Genomic DNA, 16,712 nt, shown 5'->3' on the forward strand with positions numbered 1-16,712 from the left:
CTTTCACTAAACCCTAATCTAAAGTACCTAAAAACACATTGGCTTGAACCCAGGGAAGAAATCTCTTATAATAACCTGCTAAAGAGCAGTTCTCTTCCTGCAGGTTACCTAGGGCTGATGTACAAATTGACATTATGTGTAAGGGGATGTAAATGGTTTTCAAACTTCGTAGTTTCTTTTGTAAGCATCAGGTTTTTCTGTTGCATAGCTCAACTCACCCATGTTCCTTCTCAGCACCAAGTCAAGTGGGACTTACAATAAAGGGGTGATGTGAGAGTCTCAGTATATAATAACAACCCATGGAACAATTCAAGAACTGCCTTATTACTGTTTCTGCTATTATTATTATTATTAAAAATAATTCTAGACCTTGAGAAAACTTGAGGGTTTGTTACATGGTCAGGTCAGACTGTTGCATAGCATGAGTAGCTTTGCACAAAATGTTAGCCTTAGGGGTTAGTATCCAATTGTGCCTAGTGTAAGTATAAACCAGCTCTTGCACAACATTCCTGTCATTTGTTACAGCAACAGGGAAGGGGGGGAAAGAGGCAGAAAACTGCCTTTTCCTTTTGCTCTAGTGAGTATCAGCTGCACTGTGCAGGTATCAGTTTATGCCAATGCAATGTCATTAACACTAGTGCTGGGACACAGCTAAATGCTATCCAGTGTGTTAAACTAGAGCTTCTAGAGCAAAAATAAAGGGGACAGCATCCTTGAGAAATTGATGTTCCTGGAATGTGCTGTGATGGTCAGAAAACCTCAAACTGACAGCTGGGACCAAAAGTTCAGAGTTGGATTAGTCACGAAGAAGCATCTGCCACAACCATATTGGGAGTGGGAGCTTGGGCAGCCCACTCTGAAGAACAAGCAGGACATATCAGGAAGGCGTGCAAAATCTGTCTGTGTGGCATTAGCAACTTCGTATAAAGAAAACTTGCATAAAATGTTTTATAGATGGTTATCTGTTGCCAAATAGATTAGCTAAGATGTTTCCAAATATGTCAAATAGATGTTGGAAATGTAAACATAAATTGGGTACTTTTTATCATATGTGGTAGACTTGTGATAATGTGAAAAAGTATTGGATTAAAATACATAAATGGCTCGAGGAAATGTTACAAAAATCCTTAGCTTTTAAACCTGAAGTTTTTTTTTATTAGGCATTATACTGGAGGACATAGTAAACAAGAAATGTATTTGATTTTACATGTAATCACTGCGGCGAGGATTGCATTCGCTCAACACTGGAAAAGTGAAGAACTACCCACCGATGAACTGATTCTGAAAAAGATCCTGGACTGTGCAGAAATGGATAGATTGACTATCATTGAAGGAGAAGGAAGATACTGACTTCGATCAAACTTTGGTACTCTTTTTATTATTGACTAGCGAAATGGGACTTCGCATAGATTCAAATATGTTTTTTAACTTATCATAAATGTAAAAAGAAGGGTGTGGGGGCTGACCCAGCAGGCTCAATGTTTTTGATGGTGGATGTTGTTTGTAGTTTTCTTTTGGTTTTTTTAGGATTATAATTTTTTTTAATAAAACTTATTTAAAAAAATCTTTCTGTGTGGCTAAAATCTTATTTCCCCATGGTTGTCCTCTGATGCCACTTTCCCTTTACCTGGGCTCAGAGAAGGGACTTGGGAAAGGACTTACAGAATGGTAAATGGCAGTCTTGGGGAAGATTCCACTGTTTTTCCTCTTCTAAACAGATAATACTTTCTATTTGGTTATGGCAGCTCTAGGTTTAAACATATTTAATTTGGCCTTCAGCTCCTTATACTTGCTCAAATATGCATATATGGGAGTTCTTCCACCACCTTTGAATAAAACCTTGCTGCATGCAAGACATTTGAGTTTGAATCTTGGTACAGTATAATTACACTTTTTAATGTTTCTAGCAATTACATATATGGCATGATTCTCAAATGGACACCCATGAACACTATTGCAAGTTTCTGGAAAGTACAGGCACAGGCCGTTTCTAAAAGCAGGACTTTTTTGACTATAGGACACAAATGATTACTTGCGTTCAGGGAAAAAGCTAGCAGTTGCAGCAAGACAATGAACCACTTTTATAAGTCATAGAGAACCTCAAGAATGACAGCAATTGACCAGGCCTGGGTTTCACAGCTGAAAGGGCAATACTGACCATTTTCGTTAGTCAGTTCTGGAAGTCCCTTCCAAGGGGATCTGCAAACAAACAGATTATTATTATTATTATTATTATTATTATTATTATTATTATTATTATTATATTTCTATGCCGCCCCTTGCCGAAGCCTTGGGGCGGCTTACAACACAATAAAATACATTGAAATACAATAGAACATAATAATTGTTAATATAGCAATATCAGACTAATGGGACATGTTTATTTCTTAACTTGCAAGCATGCATCTCATACAAGGGAATATCCCACATGGATGCGAGTGTCTAAGGGTATGCCAAGAAGATCTGGGTGGAGGTACAGATGTTTCGCCATGGCACTGGGTTTCAAAACACACAGGCTCCCAAATGCACAGAACAGTCCATGTAAAGTTACTGAGTATACAGCAAAAATGGAGATGGAAAATAATGCTCTCTCAGTGCCCATCTGATGCAGTAGGTTTGGGCACCTGTTTTCTGGTTTTCATTGAGAGGTCTGAGACCCATAAGGAATTTCCGATTGCAATCAATTAATTTTTGGAGGTGGAAAAGGAAATGTGGTCCAAGTCTCACCCCCCAGCATTTTTTCTCTTGCTTCATTAAGGATTGGATGCTCCTTCTCAGATTTAATTCAGGGCAATTCTGTGTCAGGGACAATGTACTATCAGGGTGGCAAACAGAAAATACAGAAACAATGCCTCTCCCATACAACTGTGAATGAGCATCTGGACTGCTTTTTGATGCAGACATTTTGTACCATCTTTCTCTCTATCCTCATTCCTGGAAGCAGGAGCTGCTTATCTTTCTAGTATGCACAGACAAATTGCAATTTCCTGCTTCTGCATGCAGATTGCTGCTGATGGATCAGAATGATAAGTTGCTGCAATGTAAAAGCATTTAGGATTGATGTATAAACTTTTTACAAAAATTAAGTTTGCTTTGGTCTCATCCTCATCTATCATATAAAACTAAGAATCATAATTCCATTTCATGGGTTTTGTGAATACTAGTGGTAACGTTCACCCTGTTACCCTGTTGAAGTGCCTATTAATCTTCCTTTTCTACCTACCCCTCTTCCATGTTTGCTACACATATAAATATTTTATTTATTTATTTGAAAAACTTAAATATTCACACTGAGACCATTTTATATTGAACTGAATATCAAACAGTAATACTATTTCAGGTTGTCAAAATGAAAAGTACCTCTCAAGATGAACATAATGTCGAGAAAGAACGTTCTTAATCAGAAACATGGTCTTTGCATATATTTCTGGCCCAATTAACTTGGAGAAGTACAATTTGGCACGGAGGAAATATCCAATGGGCCAAAGCCATTCCTTAAAAAAAAAAAGCAAGTAAACCAGAATTACAAACTTAATTTTTTGATCAGGAACAATTAAATTATTGCTGAAAACTGCTAAAGTGCAAATCTTACAGGCCCTTGATGGTAATTAAATCCTTTAGCCACATTGTAGTTATCATTGTCTAAGGCATTGTCGTACACACCACAGTAAACCATATCACTGTAACAAAAGGGAAAAAATACAGACAGTAAGGCAATAAAGATCTTTTAGAAAGAAATTATTTTAGATCAGCATAATTTTATTCAGCACTTTTTCAACATCTCTTAAACCTATTTATTATTTCTAAGCAGTGTTCTGTGGTTGTGAGATTCCCTTCTCAGGGATGTTTGGCCTGCTCTCTTTCTTCCAACTGGTTTTCAAATAATAAGTTAGGTTTTCCTTTGTTTTTTATTTTCAAAAGTTTGGGAGGTTATCATTAAAACTCATTTTAGCTGCTGGCCTTCTGAGGAGAGTTTACTGCTGGTTTTTATGGACGTTAAGTCCATCTGTTTTTTTAAAAGTTACTGAAGTTTACTTTTAGTTTTTTCCCTGATTACTCTGTCAACACCTACTTCAGCTATGACTTCCAAAGGATGTGAATGGTGTGAATGCCATAGCTCACAGTAGTCCGGCCATCTTTCTCCAATTTTATGGGGCATTTTAAAATGTGTATTATCAGCCATGGATTCCTGATGCCCATAAATCTCAGAACTCACCCTGATGTATAAAGCTAGGGAGGTCTACTTTTCAAGACACCAGACCAGATAGGAAAGAAGAACCTGACACGTATTGATACTGGGGAGACCTTTTCTCAGATTCAACCGGAAGCCAGTTTTCTTGTTTGTGTAATCAACTATGCAGCAGTTGGAGAAGCACAGCCAACACCTGAATCTCTGACCAGCGATAAGCCAATCCTAATTTCTGATGGGATTCATATCACACAAAATGCTTCAGCCCATGGGACCATTTCACTTGGATGTTGCAATGTATTTATTTTTCCAACCAAGTGTGTTCCAGTGTTGGTTACAGTATAAAAGCGGATGGGGATTTAGGAGCTGAACGGAGAGGGGAATCTGGAAAAGTAGATGCTATTTACAGCCTAACAAGTTGAGAAGTTTTGAACAAATTCAGCGTGACTAAGGATTGTCTTTGTATTAACTAGCTCTCTATCATACTTACTCTGGGTCTAAAGTTTTCATGCCAAGTGGACCAAGTAGTTTTTGCTCTAACATTTCAAGTGCTTTCCAAGCACGTTCAGGTGAGAACATTTCAGGTGCCTACACACACACACACACACACACACAGAGCGAGAGAGAGAGAGAGAGAGAGAGAGAGAGAGAGAGAGAGAGAGAGCGCTTAACAAAATAACTCGAATGCAATATTCCTACTGGTCATATTTTAATCCCCCACCCATATGTCCATAATGTAATCTAAAATGTCATTTTAAAATAAGAGCTTAAATTATTAGAGAATAATCCTGTGCATGTTTAGAAAGAAAGAAATAGTTCTACAAATCCCAACATTTTCCAGCTTTGCTGCTGCAGCCCTTTCTTATTTTGGCTGGTCAGAGTGGGTAGTTCAACTTAAGGAAATGCAAAGCATTTTTAGAGATTAGAGACTTTATCACCAAGTTACTGCACAACGGCCACTAACACTGTTGTGGATGGCAGAAGCCATTACAACAGCTCAGCTGAGACACCCCAGGCATGTGGTTTTTATGGGGAGCTGTTGTGTTAGGACTTGTACAAGTTTTCTTAATAGCTGGGCAGCAGAGGGACTTTGCTGTCTCTAGACCTCAGATAATCCAGAGATGGAATCACAGTACCACAGCATCCTACAGTACTGCATAGCACAGCACAATTATCCTAAGAATTTAGGACAGCCTGTAACAAAGACAGGAAAAAGAGTCTCTAATGTGTTTATTCCTTAGCAATATTAACTGGTAGTCCTATTGTGATGCTCATAAGCCCCTGAACTTGGAGACTTATGGGCATCCCACATAGAGCGGAAGGCAACAGAGATTATCTTCACTTCCTGTTCCTCCCATCCTGCATCCTGTTGCTAGATGGGCTTTTTGCCTGCTTAGCTGGGGTTGCTCAAAGAGAGAGGGACGGAAGCTGGGGTGACTTCAGGATACCTTATATCCTTGCCTCTCCAGTTTCCTCCTATTTCCAACCACTGGAATGTTCCCTTCCCTTCTTAAAGGTTGCTTTCCTGACCTTGAAGAACAGCCATCACAGTTCTTTCCATGCCAGCTGAGAGTGTGTACATTCATGTATGACATTAATTTGATTCCCAGTTTTGAGGTTGGATTGCGGTCTTTGACCTCAGGTCTGGGGACCTGAAATATTTGGTGCCCCTCAGACAGTGTCCAGAAGCTCTCTAAACACTTATATCAACTAAGAACAACCGGTTAAGAAATATAAATACATGCTAAGGGTTTTGAGAGGGTTCAGAAGTAAGATTCAATGTTCTTCCCCTCCTAAATAATATCCAACCCATCATCAAAGATATAATTGAAACAGTTTGTAAAGCATCTGCAAAAGAAAATAAACAATGTAATGCAAGCTTATTTTAAAGCCAAATAAAATATGTATAGAATAATTTGTAAAATACATCTAGACAACACATACCACAACCATTGCTATTGGGAAATTTGGCCTTAGCTGATAGTCACACCAGGGGCTTGACGCCCCATAGCTATCCTTGTAGATGCCCCGCTTATGAACCAACGTTGGATGCTTCTCATTGGGATCTCCTGGGTTCTCAGAGACAAAGAATAGCTTTTCAAAGTTTGCTTGGATTTTTCTGTCCCACTGCTCATATGTAATGTTCTCTTCTTTCCCTGGAAAACAGTATAACATAATAGATTGATACTAGTGTATGACACAAAACCAAAAGACACATATATGTACAGTGTGGCAATGCTGTGATTATTTTGCAGTGGTGCAAATCTTCTTTCAGTCAGAGGACCAAATTCCATTTCAAAGAAACTTTTCTAGGGCTGGGCTGAACGCAAAGGAACAGCCATGAAATAACAGCCTACTGTAGCTCAACACTCTTACTGCCAGTAGCTAAGCCTTGAGTTTAGAATAAGGACAGATATGCATAGCAATGTAGCAGTGTCTTCTGTCCTTCATTTCTCCTGCACCACCACTGCAAGCCTGCAAACAGTGATCCATTAAAGCAGGGGTGCAGAACCTGCTCAGTTCCCCAATCCAGGTCTCAGGACCATGGTCCTCTGCAGAAATCCCCACTTTTATCTCAGATCTCAGATCAAAGATAAGAGCAGGGATACGGGAGCAGGGGACACACTGGTGCTGGCAACAGTGGGGGCCCATGAAGATGCTACAAAGCAAAGGATTCTGCTGCCACTGGCAGGAGAAAGCTGCTTCTTCCAGTGACATCCAGTCTGTCTTTGCTATTCTTTCTCTTAGCATGGACAAAGGCTAAAATAGGCAGGAAAATGACATGACTGAGAGGGGCTATACCTACTAACATCATACAGCTTGCTGAGGGCCTAGTGGGAGACAATCTAGCTCCCCTCCTTTATATAGGCCTGCATCCATGTGGTAAAGTGAATGGGTGACTCTTTTGCTCTATAAACTGCAGGCCTCCCACTGCCCCCCCCCCCATCTTGGTCAGGCTCATAGCATAGATTAATGCCCCTTAACCTTCATTTTAGGATTCTAATCTAGATTGGGTGTCCTGCACTTACTCTAGAGTAAAAGAGAGAGAGAGCGCGCAAGCATGATGAAGCCTTGAATGCAGTGCCAAGGAAACTTCTCCCAGTGTTGGTTTTACAATTTCCTCTGTGGATACAAACACAGCCTATGTCTGAGGCCTGCTCTACATACGCACCAGTATGGAGGTAGATGGGGCTGTGCCATTTCAGGCTACACATTAGATTCTTGAATATTTTGTGCAAGTAGAATGCTAGAATATCATAAAGAAGGATTAGAACCTCTTTTCTGGATATGCTAGTATCTGAGTTCTGCTGTGCTTTGACTTGTAAGAATGTTCCACTTATAAACCCAAGGGGGTATGAAAAAATGCCGCTGAATCCTTTCCAGTTTGTCCACATCTTTCTTAAACTGTGGTGCCCAAAACTGGATACAGTGCTAAAGATGAGGCCTAGTCAGTGCTGAGAAGCGATACTTCTGTTAATGCAGCCAAAGTAGTATTTGCCTTATTTGTAGCTACATTAAATTATTAACTCACATTCATCTTGGGATCTACAGTGATCCCAAGATCCTGCATTGTGTAATACCTGTGCATTTGGTTTCCTCTTGCTAGGACAGAATTTGGCATTTCATTCTGTTGTTTTCAGCTCAGTGCTCCTACCTATCAAGATCACTTTGAATTTTGTTTGTCTTCTAGGGTATTAGCTCTCCCACCCTGTTTTATGTCATCCATGCATTTGATAAGCAGTCCCAGCACATCCACATCATTAACAACAATGCAGACAAGTACGCAGGATTGGGTCCAGGACTGAACCCTATGGTGTCCCACTCTCACCAGTTTGAGTTCAGCAAGGGGTGTTTGGGACCACAGCTGTCTCTCAACTTAAGCTTCATGACTCAGAAGGAATTCCAATACAGCCCTCTTCCCCACATTCAGTTGTATATACTATCGTAATTCTCTACTGGATTACTCAAAGTAAAAACAATATTACCTGCACCAGACTTTCCCAGCAAGATACCCTCCAGATTTTAACTCCTATCTTCTCCAGCACTGACTGGTGATGACAGAAACTTAGTCTAACATTTAGTCTAAAGGACACCAGGAAGGAAGGCTCCTGTTGTCATCTAATGTCTTCTTATAAATTGAAAAAGTAAACAGGCCACAGATGGGAGAAGAGACATTATAGCTAGCTCTAAATATAAATCTGTAGGTCAAGAAATTTAAGCTTACTTCAAGCACTCAAGTTACAGTAGAAGATGAAATTGCACTTGAGAAACAGGCTATTCTAGCATAGCCAGAATAATATATTCAGGATAAAAGCCAAGAACATTAAACAGAAAAAAAGAAACAAAATTATGTTTCAGAAGAAAGGAAAATTACATCAGAAAAAAAAGTCCTTGCATATTTTGCATTACAAATGTAACACAGAGGAGATCTTGACCTGGTATTATTTTTAAAAGAAATTAGAGATCAACAGTAATTTGTTAATTTTTTGAAAATTAAAAAAGATGAAAATGGGATTAGATTCATATCATAATTTTTATGATGCAGATGTTTGAAATTAAAAACAAGAAGAAATTCATCCCATGTAACAGTGGGGAAAACGGTCCCTTAAGCTGAAAACTTTGAAAACCACTACCATAAAATATAATGTAATGGTTCACAAAATTATTATGTTTAGTTTACCTTACAATGGTTTAATAAGGACTGTAAACATTTGGAAGTCCTATACCAATGTTAAGTATGAATATTTTTAGTAATACATTTTCCCTGCTCCTATTGTACATTGGAGGTAGAACTACTTACCATGCGCTTTCACAGTAACTCCAGAATAAGGAAATAGGTTCTTCCTGGACAGCTCCAGTAACCAGTGAACTGTTGATTTGCACAAACCAACGATTTCCACAGCAGAACCATCTCTAAAGGAAGACCACACTGGCTTAAAACAGGACTCCAGAGATAGCTGCACTTAACATAAGCTAAGCATCCTTTCCATAATATATTCAAAGTCAAGTCTAAGGATGCTCAACTAAGATCACTCCAAGAATCACTTTGATATATTTCAACTAAGGCTGCATTCTCAGAGAGCTTTTTTTAACATTTATGAAAGGACTGGATTCTAGACCTTGGAGAACCCCTGCCACTCAGAAGAGACTCCAGTTGGCTGGAACAATCAACAGCCTGACATGACATAGAATGGTTCCCTACATTCTTGATGATGTAGAGACCTGAATGAAAGGATAGTAATGGATTTGTGCAATTTTAAATATACATTTATATATATTTGCCATTTGCACTTCAGATTAAATAATAGTTTAACATCATGCACACAATCTGGAAAGAACCTGAATACTTCTCCCTCCCCTTCCTGTGCAGCTGGCTAAGGGCTTTTGACAATGTTTGTTTTTAGTTTCTGTTAATTGCATGTGAGAACAGACTCCTGGCTTGTAACAACTGTAGCCAGTTTCAAAATAAGCCTACTTCAAACCATCAGAGATGGAGCTGGCTTGTTAAAACTAACCAGGGTTTGTTATAGACCACAGTTCTGGGTTGATAGGCAACCTCTAATAAGCCAAAGTTATAGAGGAAACTGAAAGAAAACATTACCAAAGTCTTCTGCCCAGCTGCAAAAGCAGGAACAGGAGCACATGAACTCAAGACATACGTGTGGTCATTGCAGCTGTGCAAAACCGTGATGCCTTCATGATTTAGCACAGGTTAGAGAACAGGACTGAATTCAAGTCAAGACTGAAGAGATCGAGAATACTGTAAAACTTTTACGCTGTACCTTGGTGTTGCTGGAATTCCCTTGTTCCGACCCCGATCACTCTCTCCCATTTTGTCCATCCACGTACCACAATTAAAACGATTTCCTCCATAAACAAAGCCAGTTTCCATGTCCACACCTGCAGTCACATTAAAACCTACACACCGCAAAAGGCAGATTACTTTCCAATAAACCACACGAATCACACTTAGAGGTAACACCCAAGGTAACACTATCAAAACTAATTACTACTTCCAGTTCATCAGAGTTAACAATTTATAAAGGACTACTTTGAATAAGTATGAGAACTTAAATATTGGGGTATAAAAAATTAAATGTAGTGAGCTGACAAAAAGTTCTAATCAAGTGCAAAAAATAGATTGCAAAAGTAATATTTAAGGTGGTTTGAAGGATGAATCACTTCATTTCTATTTTCACTGGCAACTCTGAAAATAAACACAAGAGCAGCTCTGAAAGTTCAGAGCCTTAAAAAAACCCTGTCAGAAGATTACATACCTTCATCTCTCATATTTCGATCTATCTGTGGGCCAGCATTCCTTTCTCGAAACTGTATGCCTTGCATATGTCTCTGCAGGGCTTCCTGTATCACTTCATATAGTGGCTGATCCTGAGTTATGGTAGTTTGGATTAAGGAGATGAAAAGGATAGAAAGTAAAAACAATACACAACCAAAGCATTGATTAGTTCAGGATTGTCATAATATTTTATGAGGTGCTTAAAACATTCTCCCTTCTAAAACATAACCAAAAGTATCTAAATCATGTCATATGATCAGTTACAAAACTATTGTAAATAGCTAGACATTTGTTTCATGACTATGGAGACGGTCCCATTTATCATGTTTAAACAAATGTTAGTTTCCATCATCAATAACAAATAGGCATACTATTCAGACAAAGAGATTACCGAACACAAAACAAGTGGGTAGTCAGTGGGGTGGTGCTGCATTTTCATTACTTTTAATGTTTGTATACCTGTGTTATTTTGGAATCCCACCCTTTCAGCAAGGAGCTCAAGCTGAATATAAGATCATAGGCAGTCTCCTTTTGGACACAGGCTGGAGTCAGGGCAGGACTTTGGGGAGGAAGTCCAAGACCCTTTAGCCCCAGGGGCCTGCAGATGCCATCCAGAGAATGATGGAGCTTACTGGAGCAGATGATATGTACCTACAGCATCCCTTCTTTCTTTCTATTTTAAAAATATTTTATAGTCATAAGGTGGCAAGCTAGCCACGTAAATCGTTACAGGTGCTTATTTTATTACAGTACTTTTACAACATGTTATCCTTTCCCCCAACAAAATGGTGCATTTTCACAACGAAATGGGTTTACCATCAGGGCAGCAGAAGCACACTCAATGTTATTCCCATAGTTATGATGGTACTAAAACGTAAGTGAATTTGAAATGCAAACCTGCACATGCTCAAAGTATTTCTTTTTAAAATCAGGGCAAGGAAATGGTTTGATTTCCTCTTTTATGTTCTAATGTATCAGGAATGCAGAAAACACTGTAAAGCATGGCATGTGGGTGGCTGGAGAAGCGAGATATTAGTTGTGTGCTTCCTAACTGAAGTAACCCATGGCCAAGCCAAGTCTCTCCCGCTCCATGTCCTTAAGGCCTTTCAGTGCAGAAGCTAAAATTACCTAGCTGCACCACTGCAAGCTAGGCCAAGATCTGCTTAGCTGATCAGATGCACTGCATGATCAGATGCACTACCTTCAGACTGTTCCTCGTGCCCCAAATAGCACCAGACACTGTCTTTTATCAGAGACCATTTTATTTACTTGATATTTTAAATTTTAAATATTTTAATTATGTTTTTATCCTCAGTCATGTGTTATTATGTTGTATTTGTTAGGTGTTTTACATTGTTAGCCATCCAGAGATGAACTGTAATGGACGGGTCAGAAATACTCAAACAAACAAACAAATAAATCAGTAAATCAATACATACATACATACTACAAATGAGGGTGGGACTGTTTAAGCTTCTTGCCAAAAAATCACCTGGCACCTGAATGTATCTATATGTTCCACAGGCCTATAACAGGAGGATTTCTGCCCAAGTGAAGCTTGTCCATGGCTCAACCAAGCAAGCAAGAGGGTAAAGCTGCAAGTTTATTTACACATTTAAAGCATTTCTACCCCATTCTTGAGAGCCAAAAATGCTCTCAAGTGCAGTGCAAAATATCCATAATAAAATAACCCCTGCTCTTGGGCTTATAGTCTACCACAAGCTGCAAGAGAAGGCAAGTTCTAATTACCTTTATGCCTGCTGGCTGAGGAGGGGAATCATCTGTAGGGTACATTCTAGATACAGGATACTTGAGAATGTCAGTGCCATTGGGAACAATTTTGCAGTAATCTTGGATACACTGAAGCCACCACCACACAGCATCACGGCAATTGAATCTGGCATGAGTCCCCTGGCCAAGCAAGTTGGGAATGAGGCCATGTCTTAGTGTACCAGCAAATGCTAAAATTATATTTCTGAAACCAAGAGATGGAGAAAGGAAGTTAACATCAAATGGCAGATTTCCAAGTTAACATTTATTCACATTTGATATGTTCCAGAAAACATAAACAGGCAAACAGCAACAAGAATACCAAAGGTAGTCAGAATGCAAGGGAGAAAGGGGAATTTTCTTTTACGCTGAGGATTTATTATTCTTTAGCACAGCAGAGTCTACTTGTTAACAATATACAGTTGGGCAATACCTTCATTAGGGGAAAGCAAAGTTCTACAAAGCTGTACAAGCTTTCCACAATTTCTCTTGGACCAAATTTAAAAAATATTAACAGTCCATCTATTTTGATATGTACGTATCACAAAACATACAATAAAGATAATGCTTTAAAGATACAGCTCAGATAAAGCTTTAAACATCCACACAATTTAGGAACAATTTTTAGTTCAGGTTCCCCAAGCCTATGCCTTTGAAATTAACAACTTGCTGTATGCAGCAGAAATCATGCACGTATTTATCTTTTAAGCCTCATTTGGAAACTATTAAGAAAAAAGTAAGCACAAACAGGTGTACGTGAGGCAAATCACACCATGGGAACAGTTTTTCCAAAGTGCTTCAAAATATCTATTTTTATTTCATGCTGCAACCTTATATGAATGGCTACGTCAGGATGTGCCTATGCATCTTACCTTGCTTCCAAGTAACGCCCAGTAACTAACATCAGTCCTCTTAGTGCAATGAATGTGTCCCTTCCCCAGCAGCGGAAAATACCGGCTGAAAAATGAGGTAGACCTAAACCGTGCAAGAAAAAGTAAATATAACTTTGGAATTCAGTGGCGCTCTGCTATCTGAAAATGGTCTTGCCCACATTTGTGGCTGGGTCCTGCTCCCCTCCCTATCAAGAACTTATTTCGAGCCCTACTGGAATGCATGTTGTTATGCTGCAACGAATCAACAAAATAAAAGTGGTGACCTGCCATGCCCTCTGTCTGTCTGCATCATTAACATGGACCTTTAACCCTTCTGCTTGTTGAGACTTACCCTGAAACACCTGTCTGCACATGAGAAACCATAAATGTGTCACAGTGGGCTTTACACATATTACTGGACTGCTTCCAACCCTCTGTATCTGATATCTGACTGTAACACTGACGCAAGTTCAGCACTGCATGGTGTGTTACCAACCCATTCAGTGTATCTCTGAGTGGCAATTCCTGTATCCCTGCTTGACCATTGCAACAGTAAACTGGAAATTAAGGCTTGGACTCCAGTACCTTCAAAATTACTATCTGTCAGCGCAGCCCACAATTCTTGCCACCTGCAGTATCTAGCGCAAACAGGTGGAGGATAAGGATTGGATGGAATTTCCAATGTTTCTTGACAGAGAGGCAGGACACATGGAAATGCCCCGAATGTAGGTTTGGCTCATTTCAAACCTTCCATGTGTATGCCATCTATAGACTCCCAGGAGGGGCACCACATGTACTGACCTTTTGCTCTCTCAAGAGCACTTCAATTGCTGCTGGAATATTAAATATATGTGTTAAGTGTTGGTAAAGCAACACTTGGGGACCTAAAAGCATGTGAAGTTTTGCTCAAGTTTGATTTTCTGCACAAGAAGCTCATACCATACTTGAAGAAATGATGGCATTTGGTTATTATAATAATAGATGTTACCAGCATTATTTTAAGTTCTATGCCTCCCAAGAGCTGCAGTCAAGGGACCACCAATGAGAAGGCCCTCCAAGCCTCCCTTGGAATTGGCACTCAAAGGAAGGCCCCAGAGGTTGCTTATGTTGCCTTGGTAGAGGGTGGTTGGGAGAGGCTTCATAGGTTAAAACCAGCACCCTGAAGGGGGCTCAGGAGCGTACAGGCAGTTAATGTGAGCAGGCCAGAAATGTTATCTTCTTATTTCTTGCCTTGTGCATGTGTGCAGCTTGGGAGTGCTCCTTGACCCAGAGCTGTCACTGGAATCCCAGGTGGAGGTGGTGGCAAGGAGCGCTTTCCTACAGCTTCGGCTGATCCACCAGCTGTGCCTTTATCTGGACAAGCACTGCCTAGCAACGGTGATTCATGCTCTGGTAACCTCCCAGTTGGATTACTGTAATGCGCTCTATGTGGGGCTACCCTTGAAGACGGTTCAGATACTTCAGCTGGTACAGAACAGAGCTGTTGCTGACGGGGACCGGTCGTTATTCTCATATAACACCAGTTCTCTACCAGCTACAGTGGCTTCCAGTTGAAGTCTGGGCCCAATTCAAGGTGCTGGTTTTAACCTATAAAGCCCTGAATGGCTTGGGACCAGGATACCTGAAGGAGCGCCTCTTCCCTTACATGCCCTCACACCCCTTAAGATCTGCGGGAGAGGCTTTGCTCTGAGAGCCCTCTTTAAAGGAGATATAAAGAACAACTACCCAAAGTAGGGCCATCTCTGCAGTGGCGCCCAGATTTTGGAATGTGCTCCCTGGAGAGGTGCGTCTGGCACCGAGTTTATATTCTTTTTGGCGCCAGGTTAAAACCTTTTTAATTGTTATTTTAAAAATTAATTATTTTTATCATTAACAGTTGCTTTTTTGTTTTTTATATAATTTTATGGAATTTGTATTGTTTTATTGTTTTTAATTGTACATTTGTGAGCTGTCCTGAGAGGCCGAGGCATGTGGTGACAGCATGGTAAAAGTTTTAAATCAATCAATCAATCAATCAATCAATCTCAGGACCATAACAGAAGGATATCTGTGCAAAGATTAAACAAGTTAAACTATTTACTGTAGACAGGTAGATAATTCAGTTGAAAATGAGTGCCTTACAAAACATAGTTTACCCAGCTGTGAAACCATGCAAAACTTTTTGCATTATATAGTCAGATGAGAGCCAAAGGGAGCCTGGAAAGCAGGTATGAGAGAACTCCCATAGAATGGGAAAGAGAATCTGAGCCAAGGGTACAGTTTATTCAAAAGCTACAAAGCAGTCATACAGGACTGGTAACCTGCAGGTCAAAGTATCTGGAAGGTCAGAATTCTCATGAGGAATTACTGCCAGTAGGCAATAATGAGGAAGACCAAAGCACCTGGAATTCATAAGTCCCCCATCCCTGCACACTGCACAACCTGCAGAATCCAGAAACCCATGAAAGAGAGCTAGTGAACAAAAGGGCCAAAAATCTGACCAAGCAGATAACTCAAGACAGTGCTCCTGTAGCATACATGTGTTTGAGATAAATGTTCAATAAATCAAATCCCAAAATTACTACATGCCAAAAATTTAGTTTAGAAAATGCCTCAGCTGTTGTTCTTGGTGGTATTCTTCACTTCTACACGAGGAATAGGTACAGTAAGTACAGGGCACCCAGAATCTCTTTCTAGGTTGGCATGGTCTTTCCTACTCAAGCACCGGTGACTAAGTTGTTAGTGCTCATCTCCCTCCCACAAGCCTTCCTGGTTTTCTAAGCCTTCTGAAAACATCAGCTCGCCTGCTTGTACTGCATAGGACAGAATCAAAATATTCAGGTTCATGATATTCCTACTCATCTTTAAGACAGCCTATTTCAAGAACCCACAGAGTGAATGTCCACTTACCAGCTGCTAAAGAAACACAGCACTGTTCTCTCTCTTTTGTAATTTCATTCAGCCTATAGGGAACGTCTTGTAAGGAAGAAGACAGAGGTGGTAAAGCAGGATATTTTCCTATCCCACACATCTGAACTGAACCCAAGGAGAGATGTTTAACAAATGTGGATCCATTCTGAACAAAGCTGTAATTAAAGCAACATTATTTCAAGGCCAAGAACTTGCTCCTCTTTCCAGAGTTCAAGGTAAATTTAATGCTCAGTGGGGATTTTAACTGTATTGGTTGTTGAAATCTGTGAAGAGTTTTGGATCGTCTGCTATTTGAGAATACATGAAAATGAGGCATGCTAAGTGTACTGGATGGAGTCATCAGCTGGGCTGGAGAAGAGTGCCGGTAACGGTCTTTGAGTCTGCGTTTACAAGGGCCAACGTCTATCCATTCCTAAAATACTGATAGATCCATGTTCAGTTTCCCAGAAGAGCTCATGCACCACCCGTAATAAATGCAGTGAAAACATACCTAGACATCTGTTTCCAAGCCAGGTCAAGAAGTGTGGTATATGCACCAACTAATATGGCATCAAAATAACATGGAATGAGATAACGAGGAATCCGCTTCAAGTATATAAACATTGCTTTCAGCCACTTGCCAACCTAATATTTCAAGGAAAGAAATTGCCACACTGAATTTAAAACATGTAAT

The 16,712-nt window shown here is 39.9% G+C and overlaps 1 protein-coding gene across 4 annotated transcripts in view; it reads right to left on the reverse strand.

Moving 5' to 3' along the window:
• Positions 1-1,875: 1,875 nt before the first annotated feature.
• The window catches only part of AGL (amylo-alpha-1, 6-glucosidase, 4-alpha-glucanotransferase), a 45,873-nt gene continuing 31,036 nt past the window's right edge, over positions 1,876-16,712 (reverse strand). For all 4 annotated transcript variants that reach the window (XM_044432261.1, XM_044432260.1, XM_044432264.1 and 1 more), the window contains 12 exons: positions 16,530-16,663; positions 16,019-16,194; positions 13,130-13,232; positions 12,237-12,462; positions 10,468-10,579; positions 9,973-10,108; positions 8,991-9,103; positions 6,134-6,345; positions 4,680-4,777; positions 3,593-3,680; positions 3,361-3,494; positions 1,876-2,199 (listed from right to left, as the gene is read on the reverse strand). In XM_044432261.1, coding sequence (XP_044288196.1) covers positions 2,082-2,199; positions 3,361-3,494; positions 3,593-3,680; positions 4,680-4,777; positions 6,134-6,345; positions 8,991-9,103; positions 9,973-10,108; positions 10,468-10,579; positions 12,237-12,462; positions 13,130-13,232; positions 16,019-16,194; positions 16,530-16,663 — 1,650 coding nt within the window. In that variant the 3' untranslated portion in view covers positions 1,876-2,081. The remainder of the gene's footprint in view (positions 2,200-3,360; positions 3,495-3,592; positions 3,681-4,679; positions 4,778-6,133; positions 6,346-8,990; positions 9,104-9,972; positions 10,109-10,467; positions 10,580-12,236; positions 12,463-13,129; positions 13,233-16,018; positions 16,195-16,529; positions 16,664-16,712) is intronic.

The sequence above is a fragment of the Varanus komodoensis genome, unplaced genomic scaffold, assembly GCF_004798865.1.
Source record: "Varanus komodoensis strain SLA01 unplaced genomic scaffold, ASM479886v1 scaffold24, whole genome shotgun sequence".
Lineage (NCBI taxonomy): Eukaryota > Metazoa > Chordata > Lepidosauria > Squamata > Varanidae > Varanus > Varanus komodoensis.